Here is a 21,187-nt window from a genome sequence, read left to right as displayed (position 1 = left end):
CTCTGCTAGAATCGGTCAAAACAGCTTCCATTTCAAACATTTATCAATATCCACAATCCAAATGAAAAATGAATATTTCCACATTTTTTCCAATTTGCCTCTGCACATTTTCTCTTCCGTGCGCTCAGACAACAGCTACGTCGGCGAATACTACAGATTTCTCAATTAAATTCTGGTGAGTATATACTACAAATAAGTGAAATTACAAAACTTTAGAAATTGTCAACCTATGAGCAAAAGGTATCCGTTGTGGAATGAATTCGTTTGTATTAGAATAAAGTGTTTTTACAAACTGCGTTTTTGTGTTTGGTGCCGGTTATGGGCGGGGAGTGTTCATCCATGGCATCGTGTTCGGATTTTTCGCCAGCTACAACGGCTTTGCTTATAGTTGCTACAATTGTGACCATATATGTTATGATATGAATGTGTTAATACTTTTTGTTAATTCACATGCATTGTGCAAAGTTCTAAGTAAAAGTTTATATGGTCATACATGATTTTTTTGGGTGAATTGTGGGCTAAAGTGCGAAAAATGGCGCGCAGTTTATTGACGTACTTGAAAGACATCACATTCTCCCTTTTAAAGCTATTTTGCTCATCTTCCGTTCTTTTCCTGCATTTCCTTTATGTGTTTGTTTTTCTTGTTTCATAGTGCTTCCAGTTTGTATTTTTCATCTGATTGTTTCCCTTTCTTTGCAGTTCATTCACATTTAAGTTCGAAAAGATAGCCCAGTCCGCCTGGCTATTTCGAATTGTCGGCGCTTTTGTGTGCAAGAGTGTGAAAAAGACGGAAAATCCAAAATATAACAACACAGCGGGGAATCGAAACAGTACAGACCTACACTTGAACATGTCTTCAGCGGCCAATTCGCCTGCGACCAATTCGAATTCTGATGACGAACAAAGCCGGTAAGTTGTAAGTTGGGGAAATTGTATTGCTCACCGTATAAGGGGTTTGTTTGATCTAAAGAGAACGTTCGTTGCTCTCACTGCAAAATAAAATTTGCCGCTAAAGACAGCAAAGTCAACCAATTTTTTAAATGCGTTTTCTAACCAAAAAATGAAAAGGAGAAGTAATAAGGCGTAAATATAATACATGATGTTTGTTGATATATTTATTTTATGTCATGACTTAATTTAATTTTAACGAGAAAACGGCGTTAATGAGCATTGTTCCGCAAATGTTGACGAATACACACTTATGTAAATACTTATGTTAGGAAGTGTTGCCAACTATTTGCATTTATTACTCAATAACATAACTTCGAGGAAATTAATCCTCTTCAGAAAGATCTGTGCTTCTTTTGTTTAAAATTATTCAGATGCATATTTATATGAATATTTTACATTTTAACTGCTTCAATTATTTAGGTTATTAAGGGTATCAAATTTTTTTCTTTTGTTCGTGCTTTCTCGGCAATTTGACAGTTCAAATTAGGCAGTCATTTTGGTTTTTCGCATTATTGAACTCAATGCAGAAAAAGGTGTATTTTATTTAAAGATTCATTGTAATATATGTGCGTGAAAATGTATCCATAATTGGTTTGGTACAATGCACAACAGAGGAAAATACACTAGCATATATTGAGAAATTTGCAAAAAATAGCATTTTTTAAAGTGAATTTGTGGAAAAATTTGTGAACCGATTTTTATAAAATATGTTTTAAAATAAAGTTCGATAATTTAAGCATACATGCGTGTTTAAAATTTTCAAACCCAGGAAAAATTCTGAAATCTTTTTTATGTTATAGATCGAAATGGCATTTACAACTAAATGCGGACACACCTCCACCAAATTCAAACACCCCATTATCTACGCCCACCTCATTGCATTCCAGCGCCGGTGGAGTTAGTGGTGGAGCAACAAAACGTAAAAGTGCGTTTCTTCCATATCGTCCACATGCCACTGTACTTACAAACTTGCAGCGCGGCAATACTGAAGCTACATTTTGCCCAGTGGAAGTAGCATTATCATTCCACGAACGTGCCGGTCAAGGTGAGATCACCGATGATCAGGTGCGTATAGAATTCGAGCGTAATGCTCGCAATATTGATTTCAAAGATGCTACTGGGTTTACTGCTCTACATTGGGCATCATACTACGGTCAGCTAGCTGCCGTACGCTTACTTGTTGATTCTGGTGCTGATGTGAATGCCGAAGCACCTGAAATGGTAACACCACTTTTGCTTGCAGCCTGTGGTGGTCACAATGAGGTGGTGCGTTTGTTGCTGGAACATGGTGCTCGCCCTACACATATGGATATTGTCGGTAATACGGCGTTAATGTATGCCGCTGCTGGAAATCACCCACATACCTGCAACGAATTGTTAGCCAAAGATCCGGATATGACGGCAACCAATGAGAATGGTGATACCGCATACTCCTTGGCTGTAGAAAATGGAGCTGTTTTGGCGCAAGCTGTGCTGGAGCAGTACTTGAGTGCGTTGCTGCTGCTTTAAAAGAAAACTATTCTCAAAAGGAATTGATTATGAAAACGACTCGGTAAGTTGTTTGCTTGCGTTGTTACCTTGTTGAATATTTTAGCTTTATAAGAATTTCGAGTTCCTTGCATTTTGTATCTCAAAAATGATAATAAAATTGTTATTTAAAAAAATTAAGAAATGATGAAATAGGTAATACAAAACCTCGTTATGTTTGAAAACTATTTAAAGTATGTACTTAAATTTACTTTTCATTAAAATACCCGGTATGTAGGGCTGTCTGCAAATAAACTGTGACAGGAAGTACATTCGCTTTCCGCAGACATACTTGTGAATTCACCTCTGACGCGCCCTAAATAACAAATCGAAATGCTTTACATTAACTTGTTGGCAATAGTGATGAAGATAGTAGTGGCGTTAGCAAGGGAACCACCCATAAGTGCCACTTCCGTTTATCAGTAAAAAATGCAGACAGACTTTGTGCCCTGACACAGCATCGCCGTTCCTTTCATTCGTCTACTCATCAGTTTGAGAGAAAAATGCTAAGTATTTACGCATTCAACGGCACGTTTATAAGCATTCGCTAACAATACATGTGCAATTCCGACACAACTGCATCATTATTTACATATGAGGATGCATTGCCGCCTCTCCACTGTCCCCACTGTACTGGATAAAGCATCATAGGCGAGAGCTTGTAATATACTGCCACCACCCACATATACACATACATGTTTGCACATTGACTGTGAGCTAATACAGTCATTTTAATTCATTCATTCATTTCTGCATACTATGCAACCGTTGCTTGTTGATTTCCCCGCCCGACAACTCCTCCAAGGCTGCATGCTAAATAGATCGCGAATTTATATATGCAAGTCTCTTCTGAATTCCTCTTACTTATTGCCTGTACGGAAACTATCTCTCATGCCTATGAACGTCCCCAGTTGCCCCTCTCCACCCCTTCTTTCAAGAGCTTGTGCGAGTGTTGCATTGTAATAGTGAGCGTTTTTAATTGATGAAATGAAAATTTGGCTTTGAGCAATGAAATGGACAACCCGACTGGATTCAAGCAATTTCATATTGACTACGGACTTTATACAAGATAATTGTACTCCATTATACATAAGACCATGGCCATACGGAATATGTTTAATCGGGTTCGCTTTTTTTTGGTGAAGTTCACACATACTTATTTGCTTCAGAGTCAGACTAGTTGAATATCTGATTCAGGTCTTATATTAATGACCTTAGTATATTAGTTCAAGGTAAAACCTGAAGCTAATGTATAAAGCTGCTTGAAAGCGTTAGCATATTGGTTTAATTTTTCCTAAGGTTGCCGTCAGGTATTTCAGTTTTCCAAATGGACAGAGTGGTTTTAGTGGTACTTTTGTGAAAAGCAGCCGATGAGTGTTCATGGTTCTAAATACTTCGGGTTTGGTTTGGTTTCTGCTATCGTAGAATCATTTCAAAATACTCCCCAAGAATTAAATATTTCAATTGTTACTATTTTTTTCGCAGAGGCCTAATTATTTCCATTACTAGATATTTTCCGCCCGTCTCAGTTTTATAAATCCGGATCCGAACTCACAAACCAAACAATATTCGCATTTGCAATTAATACCTACATATAAAAGATGTTCGAACAAAATTAGTGGCATCAAACATCATACATGTACTTTCAAGTCTGTTATGTTTACTTATTTCTTCTCCTCTCTTTTGTTCGTTCACCTTTACCCCATAAAATTTCAAATGGTTTCTCATCAGCAATCCAAAGAGAAACTGTCTCAGCGGCTTCGCTGACTGTGCTGTCGGCTGCGGTGTTTTGTCTTCAACGGCTACGACTACGGCTCCGTTCAGTTTTTTACGACGCTCGCTAGTTGTTTGGTTCGAACATTCATTTAGGTTGGACGTGTTTGTTGCTGCTGCTCTTGGCCAATCGCTTCATTAGTGGAGAGGAAATTCAAAAAATTCAACTTCATTGCTAGTTGGTAGAAATATTGGCTGATTGCCACAGTCAGTCACAACGTCAGCGACAGCAAATAAGCGCAGCGAAACAGTTGGAAGGTGTATATCACAATACAGATACTGAAATTTAGTTTATACAGAAAAAATCAAGATTAGGATATGTGAAGAATATCGGTAAAATAAATATTAATATACATAAAATTGCAAGTGTAAAGCAAGCAAAACACATATACCAAAAAGAAATAGATAAACTACTTGTGCTGTGAAAATTCAATTCCAAAAATTTGAAGTAATAACAGAACACGAAACGAAAAAATTCGCTACGCAATTTATTATGTGTATATACCAACAGTGCGCGCTGTTCAGAAACTAACATCGGAAAGCAAAAGGAAGTGCGTGCGCGTTTACACCATTTACAAATTGGACATTACAAAATTACATTGTAATATATCTGAAAAGAATTGCCAAGGTCGTCGAAAATCTATCTATTCGCAAATGAATGCTTAAAGGAAAACTTGTGTCGAAACAGCAGAAAATTACGGTTCGACTTAGCCAAAGCAGCAGTAGTTCACGTCGTGCTCAAGCATCTAACAAGAAAATGTAAGTTAACTTTTCCATACGTTTTTGCCGCTCCTTACTAGTGTACTCTATATTTTGACACCTTCCTATGAGTTATTATAAGTACATATATCTGTAAGTGCCATATATCTCGTGCAATCATGGCTTACAATGTAATACTTTTCTTCACTTGCCGTAAATATGTACAGCGGCATTAACGCTTTATTTGGCTTTGCGGAAAATGCTCGTCGTACTGTCAAGAACTAACATCTGTACATGCAAAATGTACATTTGTGTATACTACTTGCCATTTGTCTGCTTCATACTCTTTGTAGTACATCATATCAAATGCCACCCTAATAAAAAGAAAGTGCGAACGCAAGCGCCTCAAGGAAGGAAAGACAGAAGAAATTGAAACTCTATTCTCATTTGCTGGTTTTCAGTGGCTTTTAGTTGAAATTCATGATGTGATATGCGGTTATATGCGTAAGGAAGATGCAATAGCTTCCCATGAAGATAGCCGCCTTAAACAAAAACCTAACTTTTATTGGGTTTAAATTTTGAAAATGAAATGTATGTATTAAAAAAATATAAAATACAAAGTTGGACTTTGTTTTAATCTTCATATTTATGATAGAAAAGTATGCAACTTGAATTGTTAGGTATATCTAAAATTTAAACCAATTTGAATTATTGCTATCTTTTCGCACAGTCTCCTTGATTTGATTCACCATACTCAACGTTTATTTGTTTATAATTTGAGGTCTTTGTTTTAAATCTGAAAATCTAGATCAGCAAATACTAAACAGTCGTGAATGCAACACCTAACTCACGCATGCTGCCTTCTTACATTGTTTAATTAATTCATTTTGTTTTTGGTTTGTAGTTTATTTGTTTACACCTGCCTCTGTACAATCTATAGTGTAGATATAAATATCTATTTGCTTATGTATATATCGTATCTATTCTATTCTATTTTGTTCACCTGTAGCCTCAAAAAATAAATAATTAATATGTAACATACACTTTATGTCTTAATATACTGTTCATCGTTTCAATGCAGTCCACTTTAATTAGATTGATCACGAAACAGAGCTATCCAACCGGACCCCTTTCGATCCCCTTACGTGTATAGGTGTAACGCCTCTGCTAATGTTATTAGCTTTATATGTGTATGTGCATTTCATTTTGCTACGTTCTTTTTCCTGCACTTTGGTATGTGTTTTTGTTGTTTGTTCTTCTTATTTAGCTGGCGCTGAGTTTGCTCTGCTCATTATGTATTACGCCTTCGTTTATTTCGTTCGTCGACTGTGCTGTTTTGCCGTTTTGTTGGCCTTTCGGTTGATTGGTCGGTCACAGCGTAAAAAGCAAAAAGTCGCTTCGCAGCAGCAGCAGCGGTTGTTGGCTTTTCTGTATTGCTGCATTTTTACGTTTCTCTGAAAGAATGCCAACAGTGGCAAAACACATGCTTGTCATATGTATGCGCATGTGGAGAACGAGCAAACGAATAAATAAATCGCGAATAGAAGAGATTTTTGCACGTTGTAAGAGTAGAAACACATTTAAAAGTGAATTGGATTTAACGAAGATTCGCGTTGCCAATGTCTGCTATTTTAGATTGCAAATTATTATTTTTAAGTTGATCATTGATCAACTGTTGGGTTTTTTGCTTGAAATATTTATTCTGACAAATTCAATAGGTTATGTTCTTGTTATATATGTTTATTTGAATATAAAGAAGTATGATTCCATTATGTGAGAACCGGTTTCTTACGAAAATATTTTTCAGTCTACATACATATGTCAATTTCTTGTTTACATTTTTATGATTTTGTATGATTTACAACCAATTCGTAATCAGCTGTCATTCTGTCATTATTGGTTAGAGTATTGGCAAATAGGCATTTGCATCGTAAAATCAAAACAAAATTGCTGAATTTGACATTACGTGTCAAAACACTTTCTGCTGTTAAGGATATCGGCACAACTTTGCAATTATTATTAAGCCCACAGTGATGGCTAATCATAATATAACAAAGCAAGCAATTTATTGTGTCTAAAGTTGGCAACGCAATGCTGCTTAATACCTAATAAGAGTTCAATTTCCAATCTCTTTTCATGTTCGGTTATTATTTAAAATTTCTCTCAATTCACTCTCTTAGGTGTATGAGGGGAATGTTTTATTTTGTATCTTTGTAAGCGTGTGTGTGCGCGGGCAAAATAATACTGTAGATATGCGTGTGCAAAGGTGTGTGTGCTGTCGCGCACACTGCGACCGTGTGTAGTGGTTGAAATATCTCGTTGGCGTACGAAATGCGTCGACGTACGAATAACAAATTTCATTCAGTACTGGTTTCTGGGGGAAATTAAACGCTAAATAGAGTACACAGATGAGCAGAAACAAAGCCGTAGTAAAACTAACGAACAGACGACGGCAACGGCAACGACGACGACGAAGCGAATGAGCGTGTTGTATATGTTCCACTCAAGTTCGTTCTTATTTTCACTACTATTTTTGCTTGTATTCGTTAATTTAAAATTAGTTCGCCGACCTCCCTACAAACCAAGCAACGACCGATTGGCCTGGTCTTCGTCACAATAAAATCGAGACAGGGCGCAAAGAGCGTGTGAAGGTGCATATAAAAAGTATTCAAACTGAAAAGAAAACGCACAGGAAATACTACTCGAATGTTACTACTACACACATACATCCATGCATACATATGCACATCATGTACATAGTATACATATGTATAGCACTATGTATTGCTGGCATGACTACTTGTGGGCACAAAGTAATGGAAAGGTCGTTCAAATGGAATTTTTCTTGCAATTTCAATTTGTTCGCCTTCATTGCTGTCTTCCGTCTGTTGCCTGCTATGGAAGTTGGTGTGGCAGCGGTTGACGTAGACGCTAATATTGGTACCAGCAGCGCCATTATATTTATTTAGCGCATGTCTGCTCTGCATCTGTCAGCGCAGTGTGTATAGTTCGTATGCGACGCTGGCCGAATGGTTTGAGGATGTAGAGTCTATAGCTCACTTTTTTTTGGGTTAAAGATATAAAAAAATTTACCTATATTTTGGAAGTATTTGAGTAGACAGATGTTTTGACAGGTGTCATATATACAGATGTACAAACCACCAATAGGACTAGCACGCATTTAACAGGTCGCAGTAGAAGTTTGAAATTAATATGCTACATTTTAACTTGCAACACCTTTTCTCCTCAAAGGTTCAACGGGTTATGTGGATAAAATATATTAGAAATATTCCGTTCTGAAGTTGGAAGCATATTCCAATCGCAAGATTAAGGCGAACCGTTAGAAATGTCCAATCAGCTGTTGTTCTTTGAGAATTGTTAAAACTATTAAAGAACTCTACTGACTGCCTAAAAGAGTTGATTTTTGGGAATTAAAAAAATACATATGTACTTATCAATTTTAAAATTTCACTGATATATTTTTACAAATTTTTAAGAAAGGTACAGTAAATAATATTTTTGAACAAGAAAATTTAATATTTTTCTAATTACAGTCGGAGGTCGCTGCTGATGGCTCTAAATCACGCAAGCGAAGTTGAAAACACAGAGTTACCTCTTAAGTAGCAACAGTTATTCGTAAAGATGTGAAAGTTGGGTCCAACGAAATTTTTAGCAATTATCTGAAACTTGAAGCTCTTCTAGAATATATTTACTTTTTCTAGAATCCCCCTCTACATTCTTAAATGTATCAAACTTAAAATTTATCTTATACATAGAAAAAGTCAATACAATTTCACCGAATTGTGAAAATATTAGAATTTTTATTTTTTATTGCAAAATATATTCTTTGTTGCTGCAGTGTATCTGAATTGTATTTCCTGTTTATATTTAGAGCCCACACGTTTTAATGGTTTCCTCCAGATGCTGGAAGTCTTGCTACTATGTATTTTTATTGACAAAAAGGAAGAGTATCTATTGCCCGTTATAACTGTGCAACACAACTTTGTTGCATCTGTTGATTTAAACACTGCACGTGCTCATAAAAATAATGAAATAATTAAAAATCTAATTTTACAATAATGTTTTTACAAATATACGTACATACATATATAAATACTGACCTTTTTTTTAATACAAATCACTTAAATAAATATGAATTTATGTATGCATTTTTAAATGGCGTCTGTGTGCCATGCATATACATATGTATACTCTATTGAGTTTTGTTTTGCTTAGCTGCTTCTGTCGCTTTATTTTGCGTTGGGTACTGTACGTAGAATCATGTTGTTTTTCATTTCGAAAATATGCTGCATTCCCAGCCAATGCATTCAACAAACAGCAAGCGAGCTAGCGAGGCAATTCCAATAGCGCAGCCAGGCCAATCGACGTCAACAAACCGACGACGACCAGCCGAGCATCGAAACAAACAATGGTGCAACCAGCTTAACTGGTGGCATCTGGTACGCTGCATCATACATACGTACATACTACGTAGATGTTGATGATGAAGATGACGACGATGATGATGTTGTGCATATATCAACAAAAACAAAGCTGCAGCGTTGTGCCAGTTTATTTGTTGCAGTCGTCGAGCTCGAGAGCTGCGTTGCATCTGTTTTCTCCGGTGTTCGTTGCAGCCGGCATCTGAAATGTTGTTGACATCTTTGTTGTTGGTATTTTCGCCTATGCTCTCCATCTCTCTTCTGCACACTCAATCGCTCTATGTTGCGGCTGTGCTGCCTTTTCGAAATGATTTTCTCTTTTACGAACCTATTCGTTTACCATCTGCTTTCGCTCTTTGCATTTGTGCATTTGTTTTTATTGCATTTCTAAAATTTTTTCCCTCATTGTATATTTTCTCATTGGATATGCCATTGCATCCAAATGTCAATAATAATAATAACAAAAACAACAACAACATTGTCAATGCCTATTTTAAGGTGTTTGCCTTTTCCGTTGTGCATCTTTTCTATACATATTCGTTTTTTGCTTTTGTTTTGATTTGATTTGCTGTACAGTTGCAGACATAAAAATACATACATATGAGTGTATTGTTGCATGCGTTTAATAAATAGCATAGAGCTAAGTCTGTTCTATAACACAAAAGTTAGAAACTTTATTTTTTTTTACAACTTTCTATATTTTGAGCTTTGAAATGGAATACGCCTCGGGTTTCTTAAAGAGGCAAAATAATATATCGCGTTGAAAAGTTTTTTTAATGGTGCCTGGCCGTGTAAAATATTGGTCATGGACCCGCCTACCACTGGAAAAGCAACTTTGGAGTTCAAATGTGTTACAAAAATAAGGCATCTGGTAGGAACTTGCTTTGAGCCAACAAAAACTTCCAAGTTCTCCAAAACTGAATGAAGCATCGTTAAAGTTTGAAAAAACTCCCGAATAAATAAGCTACATTTAGGGTTTCCCTTATGTATTACACACATAAATGGAACAACTGAGACACTCTTGTATTTTCTATTATCCTTCTGACGATATCTATATTTGTATACCATATATTGTATGTACATATGTATATACTTATATATTTAAGTATATGAAAGTATCCTCACTAGTGCGATGCCGTCTTTTCTATTTTCTTTCGTCAAACTTAAGTTTTTTAATTTCGTTTGACAGCGTTTAACAGTCACGTTTCGTTAGCGATGCTTTTCTCTATTCTTTCTTGGCTTTATTAATTTCAGTGTCAACAACTGTCGCAATAATTAAATTTAGTAACAATGTCAATTTGTCTGCTATTATTGATGATGCTAGAGACGAAAGAGGGTAAAAAGTCTTGCGACAGTTCTTAACTTTTGAATTCGCGTTTTCTTTTTTTTTCAATTCGTCGGGGAATTCATTAAAATTGTTTTTTGTTTTAAGTTTACTACTTGTTAAAAGAAAGTGGAAACATGTTGGGTAGTCGAAGAAGTATTTTCGTATTTTGTCAATAGGTGTCGTTGCAGTCGTATATATCCAATTGTTGGAAAGGTTAGATTTTAAGCTTAATTTAACCAAAAAAAAATTCGGGGAAGTTGAAAAAGTTACAGTTGCTCAAATATGAGTAAAAACATTGAAGAAATTCGCTTTATTTTGAAATTCTTGTATAAAAAAGGGAAGAATGCCACGCAAGCCACCAATGAAATGTGTGTTGTTTATGGAGACGTTGCTGTATCAGTTCGTGTAGCACAACAATGGTTCGCAAAATTTGGTCGAACAAAATGGAACAAATATAAAAAAAAACTTTTATTGAAGTCATGAAATCCAGGTATAATAAGGGCCCACACATAGTAAAAGCCTAAAAAGACTGTTACTCAAAAACTATTTGAGATATTTATTTAAAATTTGAGTATGTTATTTTCAAAGGTATCGAAATATGAAAAAAATTAATGTCTCGCTTAATACGAGTATTAAGATGATACCGGAAGTATTATGATTTGTGACAAGTCGAAGTTAAGCATTTCAAGTATTGCCTATTCTATTACCAGTCGTATAACTAGCTGTGTACATATAAATAACTGCTAAGCAATTTCTGATTTCTGACACCATACATGCCCCGCCTCCCAAACAAATTCACACCATGTTCATGTGATCGATTTTAAAATGGGTTGTTGAACTTATTTGAATGTTAAGTCAACAGTAGCGATGGTGAGGGCAGCCACCATATATTGGATTTTTCTGCAAAGTGGATACCACACACACACACACGCACGCAAGAACATGTGTGAAGTAATGCTCTTATTTGCCCCGCTACTTTGGCTTGGCATGCCAATGCTGCTATGCTGCCATGGTTCGAATGTCAGTCACACATATACATTTACTTATGCATACATATACATACATATGTATGTATAATACTTGTGAGTATTAAAGTTGCGCTGATGACGGCGATGATGCGAAAGATGTGTTGAGCACGGTTTTGCTTGTATGATTATTTGTAACAAAAGCTTTCTTCAACTTTGTTGCTATTGTTGTTGTTGTTAAATGTAATACTATTTAATATTTGTCATTGTCACTATCAACAACAACAGCAGCGCATACGCGCTGAGCAAGTTGACGATGGCTACGACGACGGCACGATGACACTTGCTTCTTTTCTTCACACAATTCGAGCTTACACTTGCAATGTCATGTCAGCTATGCGTTGTTGTCTGTCCATGTGTAAAATGTTGCTTGTGTTGCCTTTAAAATGATGCTCATGCGAGTATTAAGAAAAGTTTCGCTGTGTTACTACTTACAAGCTTACGACTTTTTTCGTTGCTGCTATTTTGACAGTTGCTGCTGTCACTGCTTTCAGAATTATTACAGACAGACAAGCAGTAGCAGCGCGACCTGCCTGCCCTTTGCTGTGTGGAAATCAATTTTCCACTCTCTCATCCTCATCTTCATCACTGTCATAGCGTCCCACCGTCACACCACTCCCTTTTTGATTTTATGTTGCTTCAATTGATCTCGGTGTTCGGTGGTGCGTGCACCCCAGTGACCCCCTCCCAGTTACTACAGATCTCTACGCATGTGTCTGTATGGAATCCGCTATGTGAAAGTGAGTAAAGCAGCAATGAGCGAGGGCCCCAACAGCCAGCAACACCCAAATTGCCCTTATAAAGCTTTCATTATATGACAATATGGGAATTTATTTATATTCCTAGGTCTCCGTTGGCGTGGTGGAAGGGTTAGCTGTTGTGCGAGAACTTTCAATTCACCAGCCACCATTTACTGTTACTCATAGTTTTAATTTAGCTGCTCTATTTTGTAATTAGTTTAGTTGGTACTAAATGCTTCTTTGGTGCGCGGGGAGTGGTTCACACTCGCGGCTAACTTCCGTTCACATTCGCTTCCTCTACGACCGTTGTTGCTTCGTATATGCGAAATGTCGTGTATACCCATAATGCGAAAGTTGTACATGTTTTACAACAACATCATTTGCTCAACGGTACCACTCCCAGTTCTTGACATAACGGGTATAACTTGGTTTGTTTGTTTCAAAGCCTACTGGGCTGTCGGTCGGTCGGGCGTTCGTTTCTCGGTTTGTCTGTCGTTGGCTTGCTCGTCTGCAGCAGCACAACGCCTTGTCTGCTGCGCGCTTGTGGGTGTGTGTGTGTTTATGAGACACCGAAGTACGGCTGAAAAGTGGGTGGCTGCCTGTGGGAGTAGTCGTTGATGAGAGGTCGTCGGTGGCGAAGGCGTTGCAGTGTCGTACGGTGGGTGACTCCTACGCTTTGAACTTTGAAAATTGATTTGTAGCTGCTAAAAGGCTCGGCTGCTGTTGTTGTTTTGGCGTGCTTCGGTGTTGACAGTCACTTGCTGCGAGTGCATTAAAGCGACCGACCTCAACGCGCTTCATTAAAATTACTTCATTCGCACACGACCACACAGACACTCGTGCCGATATACCGTTATGTGAATCTGTACTGTGTATCGCATTTAGTTGATTGGTTGTGGGTTTCTTTTAACGCCTCTTAGTTTCTTTTTCACTTGCATTTCTCAATATACATTCTTAGTGGTTTTATAATTAGATTTCATCGGTGTAATGAGTTTTTAACGTGATTTTAAGATATTTTTTTTGTTGTACTTGGTACTCCCTACAAGTGTCATAAGTTATTAAAACATGTTGATTAGATTTATTCGTAATGTCATTGTTGAGAGCTCCGCTAATTGGTTTATAACGGGTGATTTTTTTGAGGTTAGGATTTTCATGCATTAGTATTTGACAGATCACGTGGGATTTCAGACATGGTGTCAAAGAGAAAGATGCTCAGTATGCTTTGACATTTCATCATGAATAGACTTACTAACGAGCAACGCTTGCAAATCATTGAATTTTATTATGGCCATTTGAGGGAAAACTTCGGACAACAATTCATCTCAAGAAATGGACCCGTAAGTTGGCCACCAAGATCATGCGATTTAACGCCTTTAGACTATTTTTTGTGGGGCTACGTCAAGTCTAAAGTCTACAGAAATAAGCCAGCAACTATTCCAGCTTTGGAAGACAACATTTCCGAAGAAATTCGGGCTATTCCGGCCGAAATGCTCGAAAAAGTTGCCCAAAATTGGACTTTCCGAATGGACCACCTAAGACGCAGCCGCGGTCAACATTTAAATGAAATTATCTTCAAAAAGTAAATGTCATGAACCAATCTAACGTTTCAAATAAAGAACCGATGAGATTTTGCAAATTTTATGCGTTTTTTTTTTTTTAAAAAAGTTATCAAGCTCTTAAAAAGATCAAAAGTTTCGGCGAAGGTTTCTAATATTTAGTATTTTAACACATGTTTGGTGATAGTTATGGGTTTTTCTACACTGAAGATGGTTCATTAAGTTCGTAACATCAAGTAGGAAACATCGGAAACCTTCTCGTTTATATATACATTTCCAGTTTTTATATACAAGTATAACGAGCTTAGTCGATTTAGTTGTTGGTGCTGTTGTAACACGGATAACTAATCCCAGTTAAGATGTTAAGGATTAGATAAGTTGTCATCGATGTCATACAACGGTAGGCCCATGAAACGTGTTGTTTCGACAGGGACAGACTATAGGGAGAGCGGTGTCAGATGGGCAGGTTTAGCAGGGCAGGCAGGTGGTCATGTGGTATGTGTGTATATGTCAGTGTCGATTCTAGATATGTAAGAGTTTAACCTGCTACAGTATCCAGACCGAAGTTGCGTAAGGGTCACTCGATTCCCTCGGCAACTCGAAGTCTACGTCTTTAATGGGTGATGGTTAGACTCCAAGTACGCCATTCACTGAGAGGGAGTCGGTGAAGATGTTAATGGCTTCACTGTGAATGGCGGTCAATGCATGTCTTAAGTTAGTTGCGTCCGAAGTCTGGTCGGCGTATTGTTTTAAGTCGTCAACGTGGTTGAGGAAGGAACTCTTAATGCTGCTAGAAGGCGGTTCCGGTCCAAGCAGGTGATTGCAGGGAGGATTTCTGTGAGCCTCACTGTGCTGGTGTTCGATGGAAGACATCAAGAGGCATTCCGCTGTACTCAGGAGTCGATTTAAGTCAAGAGTCAAGTTTTTTTTTATTTAATATAATTAATATAATTTTTTTTTTGTAAACTTCGGACAAAAAATAATCAGAAAAACCAATTGCGCGAAATATTCCATGAGCTTTCGCTGCTGTTATCGCCCTTTCGCTGTTAATGTCGTCCGTTTTCGTACCATAGCATGGTTTCTTTACAGCTCTGTTGTCTCCCCCTGATTTGTGCTTGGGAAGCAATGTATCCCTTAGTTCATATATTTCTGTGCGGAATTGACATTTATTAATAACCGTCTTCGATTCGTAATTTTTTTGTGAACGTTTCTCTTGTCAAAATCAAACATACTATTAAGTTTTGCATTTAAGAAGTCAAAGGCGCTCGTTTCCTACCATATGTTTCTTCATGCTACTCGTACTAGGTTAGGTCCACCCTACAACCCCGTGCGATAGATCTTACTTCGACAGTTGTGAACTTTGGTCTTTTGTATTACCCAAAAATTCTTAAAATTCCCGGATAACCAGATCCTCATAAATCAATAAAGTGTTTTAAGGTTACCACAAATTTGTTAAGGCGATTAATATCCATCCCAGCTAGCTCCCAGGTTCGGCGAAGATATTTCAACCGAGATACTATATTTCGATCTAAGCCTGACAAATGCTAGCTAATAGAGCAGAAAGTCTCGAAATGATTTCACCTCGCACTCCTTCCTATAGGTTTGGCAAAAAGGGTCTGAGAAAATAATTAATTGCACCGCATCTGAGCATACTGGGCAGTGCTCAGTCAGAATACCTAGTATAACTGTGAGATGAACCTTGCTCAGAGCAAGTAAAGCAGATGATCTCTTGCGTTCCATTTTAAACCAGAATAATTTCTCTGCAACACAAGTTGTAGTTGTTGACGTGTGATTGCTCCGGTCACAGGAGGTCCATAGACCCAACGCTAGAACGACGAGGACAGCGGATTACCAACTCGCTTGTAATGGACGAATGAAATTGGGCTAGACCCAATGCTAGAGTGCACGAGGACAGCGGATTACCAATTCGCTTGTGATCGGATGAAATTGGGCCAAGGATGCCTTCTCCAGCGAGTTCGTCGGCATGCAGTTTTCAGCGTTTCCGTTGTGCCACAACAAGTCTAACAAGGAAGAAGTTTGATGCTATAGCTAATGAGTTCATGGACACCTTGAAGAGTTGTGAACATACATTGAGCTAGCTCAAAGCCAGTATAGCCACTCTTCGATCGAAGTGAATGATACCTTTGCGGAGTAGTACATATACTGCTGCTTTGATGGCAGCCTCATTCGCTTGAAATATACTACTTATGATCTGGTAGCCTGAAGCTAGAGAAGATTCCACCTTCTACGGTCTCTTCTATATTCGATTCATCCGTGACATTGTGGTAATTCCGTACCTTGGCCGGATCTGTTCTGGTTACTTAGACCCGACTGTCGTGGGAGGAGCGGCTATAACGACTTTGCCCCACCCGCAGACTGTGTGCCTTGAAATCGAATCCAATTTAGTAATAAAGCTGGCTTTCTTTCGCCGGAGTATTGTCAGCGTGCTAGTTTAATCTTATTCGTAGATGATCGATTGGCTGGTATTTTTGCATGTCTTGTTTTCGTTTTCGAGACGACCATTTCTAATTTTGTTAATTGTGCTAATATTTTGATATTGAAATAAGGGTTGGTTAGTTCAATGCCCTAACTTCGATAATTTTGCTTTGTGCTTTGGCTTTTGACTTGACGCTGTTGTATTTTTTTTTTTTTTTGTTTTGTTCTACTTTTCTTACATAGGCTCAGCGTCAGTTTTGTCCAGTCTAGACTTATTTAAAAGGTTATAAAGTACATACATACTTTCTATAAGAGTAGCGTCTGCTGATTTACGAACCCTTTTTTTTCATTTTAATTTATTTTTTATTCTTTATAGATCGCATCTGAAGATATGTTGTTGCAGTACCGCATAACTTTCCTAAAAGAGCATCGAATCCCTTATAAAACACAAATGACAAAAAGTTAAGCAGTAATTCCTTGAAAACATTCCCAACACGTTTTTTTTTAATTCACCATCTCAGCAACACAATACGCTTTTGGCGCCAATTTGTGCCGCATCTTCGAAAACAAAATCATGGTAACGCCAAAGCAAATAATAAGAGAACACATACATACAAACAAAGGCAACAACATAAACATATGTACATACATACACATATGAGCATATATTGTTTATGTCTGCGGCTGCTGCAGTGTCCTTCATCGAGTTCAAAGAATTCCTTACTTCAAAGGCATTAAGTCCTCAGCGTTCCTTGAACCCATTTTTCAAAGTCATTTATAAAAGTAACAAAAACAGAGCGCAACGGCAAAAAAGCAGCATACCAAATCAGACAGACAGACAGACAAACAGACAAAAGAACTAATCAAGACTTTGTATGGATAGCAACAATGCATGGATGGCATAACTTACCTATGCGGCAGAGCCAGACAAACATAGTAGTCCTCGTGGGAAGGAATTTCATGGCGTGTTATTTGCAATGCCTGTGAACTCCGCCTTCAAAATGGGCAATGCGCTGCATACCGCATTTCACATAGCCACAACTAACCATACGCGCATCATAACAGGAAAGCAGTGCTGTTGTGATCGCGTATGCTTCAACGTATGTGTATGTGTGTGCAAATGCGTACGCATGCGCTTATGCATGTGTGGCATTTAGATTTGCGCGCGGTAAAGTATGCTTTATAGTAGAACTAATCGGAATCATGCGTTCGCTGGGCGATCTTGCAGTCATTGCCATCGCCGCGGCAGTGATTGCCAACAACACAACACAGCTTGATGTGCTTGATCTCCTGGTTTGTTGTACGATTTTCTTGTTTTGATCGCGCTCCTGCGCCGTTGGTATGGCGTTGGTGCGGGCATTTATACAATTCATGGATTCCATGAACGAATTCCTTTATGCACGACAAACACACACATAAACACCTTGTTGTTGTAGCATTGCTGTTGCGTTGTTGCAACCGCTGCTGCAGCTGCCGTGCGCAGACCAGACTTTTTCTTATTTCTTGTTTACGTCGTAGAGGCCTATCGGTGCGGTTGTTGTTGATGTTGTTGGAGGTGGTGATGCTGCTTTAAAAAGGCAATAGACTTCTTGGAATGCCAAAGTTGTTTACTTGTGTTTTGCAGTACTTTTTCCGCTTGCCATAAGCGTGCATAAATTCACTTCGTCTGATACTAGGCCTAAACGGCACTCGTATGTATGTACATATGTATGCTTGTAGTTATGTGTTTTTATACAAGTGTACGCGCATAGTTTTACGACTTGCTGATCCGCCTGGTATTAATGGATTTATATTACCATAAACTAAATAATTTTTGCATGCTTCGTTTGCGCTTCGGCACTGTTAATTAGCTTTGATACGCCACCAGCGTCCGTTTACCTTAAGTGATCTATAAAAATTGGGTATGTGGACGACGCTTTTATCGTTTTTTTTTTGTTCATATTTTCTTATTATAATTTTTATTGCTGCCTTTTTAATTGCAGCGTTACTTCGAAGTCGTCTTTTGTGTAGTTCCGCAATTTGGTATATATTTTTAATGCTATTTTGCTGTTCTTTCCCCCTTTTCAGGCTTGATAAGTTACTCATTAAATATATCGCGTGCACTTTGCATTTGTCTCCAGTTTTTCCATCTGGCATGTTTGCGGTTAACACTGCGCGCTGGCGGCCTAGCCAGTCATGGCTCCCCTACTTTATTAATACCGAGTTAGTTATATTTTTAGAAGGTCTTCTTATTACGTTATTCGTGTATGAAAAATTAAACTATTAAAACTGTGCACCTTAACACCGCCGCTCCATAGTGGGTATAATTATCATTAAGCAACATGCTTGTGGCCGCTCATCAAAAAGGGGGAAGTTGATTTTCCAGTACTCCACTTCGGTTACTATAGTTTATGTTGCAATGCTGCCACACGCTAAATAGCATAATGCTGTCAATGCGCGGACGTCGTTGACCCTTCTGCACATGTGCAGCATATTCTTAGCGCTCAAATCGCTTTGCTTGTTGCAGTGTTGCTTCATGATTTTGTGCTTTGCATGCATGACTCTTTGCAATTTTCACCCCTTTGGTTGTGCGACTTTTGCTGCTATTTTTAGCGCTTTTGCAACATAGTATTCTAACTAGAAATATGCAAAAATGTCTAGCGTGAAATAATAGTTGATTTTAGAATCGCCCACTTTTGCAAAGAATCCTCCAATATTATAAGCCGTTACTAGTTTAAGAACGTGCAGAATTAAAGCAGGTAGCTTGAGCTGCTTGCGTTAATCCGTGAGTTTCTTACAGCGTGCCAGTTTCTATAATAACTTCGCATATTATTGTCTTTGGTTTGTTATAGGTTACAATTGTCGCTTACAAAGGATGTCTAACACATATCCTGTGGTTTGGCAATTTATTTTCTACCTATATTCTGAGAACTGAAGAAAGTAACAGATTCAATGTGCTCTTATTGTCCATTGTCAGCGTTTGTTTCGAATTTTTCCCACAAGCCGTTTTTCGTTGAGGAATGTGTACGTCGTACAACATTCTTTACATATTCACACACGTGTATACACACAATGCAATCAATTACCGTTCCATGGTCAATACCAAAAATATGTTGCGAAAATTCCTCAGTCATTGCATGTGTGTCCGCAAGAAACACGTTTTGCTGCACACCACGATCATTTGGCTTGGCTTAATGGAAAAGTATGCGGAAAACCGTTAAATCGGCACAGCGTGTGCGCACAACGCCTCTATCGATGTATGGTGAGTTGTGCAGTACAAAGTAAAATAAACATTTTTATCTGATCAAATTTGAACCAAACTGACCAAAAGAAAACTACAATTTTGCACTTATTTTAATACTTGAGGCTTTATAATACAAAATAGGTTTCTGGGCCAATATAATTATGTCAACACTTAATCCAACATTCAATGCAACCGTTCTAAGACTGGGATGAGATTGAGGTCGGGGAAATATTCAAGCGCCTGAATGTATACTTCAAAAATCGTACAATTGTCATCTAAATTTTATTACTGGATTCATTGATTTGGTTGATGACCTCCAATGTCTTAAAGAAATTTTGGTTGTTTCACTTTTGGCTCAGTTTTGCGGCGCCACTCGCTGCATTGTTCGGCAGTTTCGACGTCATATTCATAGAGCCACATCGCGCCATTAGTAATGATGCGTTTGATGAATGTAGGGTTCGCAGCGACATCGTCAAGCAGGCATCTATTTTGCAATCCCTACTCGACGTGAATTCTGAAAAGTATTGAAGTGTTTTGGAACGTGTTTAACATTGACATGCATTATAATCAAAATATGTCGAGAACTTACCACCTCTTATCAGATTTTCTAGTCACACACCCTACTTCTTATTGATTTGCTAAAATTTTGCCACTGGCTCTTTCGTATAGTCAATACATTTAAGAAAACTAGTTGATTCGGAGCTTATGGCTCCTAAATGTATACTACGCAAGTTAGTTATTCCTCATGCTAGCAGACAAATTGTTGTCGATATTCAAGTTTGCGTCTACATATCCCAGTAACTACCGCCTTCTGCCTCTGCCCCTGTGGTGAAGCTTACATCCATATATGTAGGTGAAACAGCATGTATCTATACATTTGACAATATCTGTGCGAGCATTAAGTCGGATCTGAGCACATGTATAAATTGCGAAATACACACATATACACATAGAAATGTGGATGTACCTGACCAACCAACCAAGTCTTCGTCCCACAAGAATTCTCAGAATTCTTGACAACATTCCATGACGTGGAGTGGTCTACCAAGCGTGCTTTTGCTACCACACACATACACACATAGCCACACAGGCATGCGCTTCGGCACTACCGCTATCAGCACCATCTATACAGCAAACTCGTCGCGTCGTTTGCACATCTCATGGCCGCGTTCGACGGCGACATGAACTTGCTGTCTTTGATCGCCGATCAGTAATACGCGTGCGCGCACAGAAAATTACCCACAAAAAATGCAAAAGCGCGATGATCGTCATGCGCGCAAAGATAATTATCAATTCGCTGCTTTTTCTGCGCGACATCATCGGAGTATGCGTGTGAGTGTGTGTGTCAGTCGGCCTGTGGGGTGGAGAGCCCCCACAAAGAATACGCGGTGCTGTGCTTGTGCCCTGCCAAAAATGTAAATAAACCTGTGGCGGCGCCTTGTTGTGGCTGATTGTTTTTGTTGTTGTTGTTGGCGCTACAATGTTTCC

At 38.2% G+C, this 21,187-nt stretch overlaps 1 protein-coding gene across 2 annotated transcripts in view; it reads left to right on the top strand.

Moving 5' to 3' along the window:
* Positions 1-4: 4 nt before the first annotated feature.
* The window catches only part of LOC105232324 (DNA-binding protein RFXANK), a 23,848-nt gene continuing 2,665 nt past the window's right edge, over positions 5-21,187 (top strand). Inside the window, exons 1-4 of one of the 2 annotated variants that reach the window (XM_011213976.4) lie at positions 5-175; positions 700-909; positions 1,752-2,503; positions 8,505-10,365. In XM_011213976.4, the coding sequence (XP_011212278.2) occupies positions 69-175; positions 700-909; positions 1,752-2,460 (1,026 nt within the window). In that variant the 5' untranslated portion in view covers positions 5-68 and the 3' untranslated portion in view covers positions 2,461-2,503; positions 8,505-10,365. Of the gene's footprint in view, positions 176-699; positions 910-1,751; positions 2,504-8,504; positions 10,366-21,187 lie in introns of those variants that run through there. The other variant, XM_011213975.4, reaches the window with a different exon arrangement.

Source organism: Bactrocera dorsalis, unplaced genomic scaffold (assembly GCF_023373825.1).
Source record: "Bactrocera dorsalis isolate Fly_Bdor unplaced genomic scaffold, ASM2337382v1 BdCtg031, whole genome shotgun sequence".
Lineage (NCBI taxonomy): Eukaryota > Metazoa > Arthropoda > Insecta > Diptera > Tephritidae > Bactrocera > Bactrocera dorsalis.
Note: the sequence above shows the minus strand (reverse complement) of the source record. Positions and strands in the feature narration are given on the sequence as shown.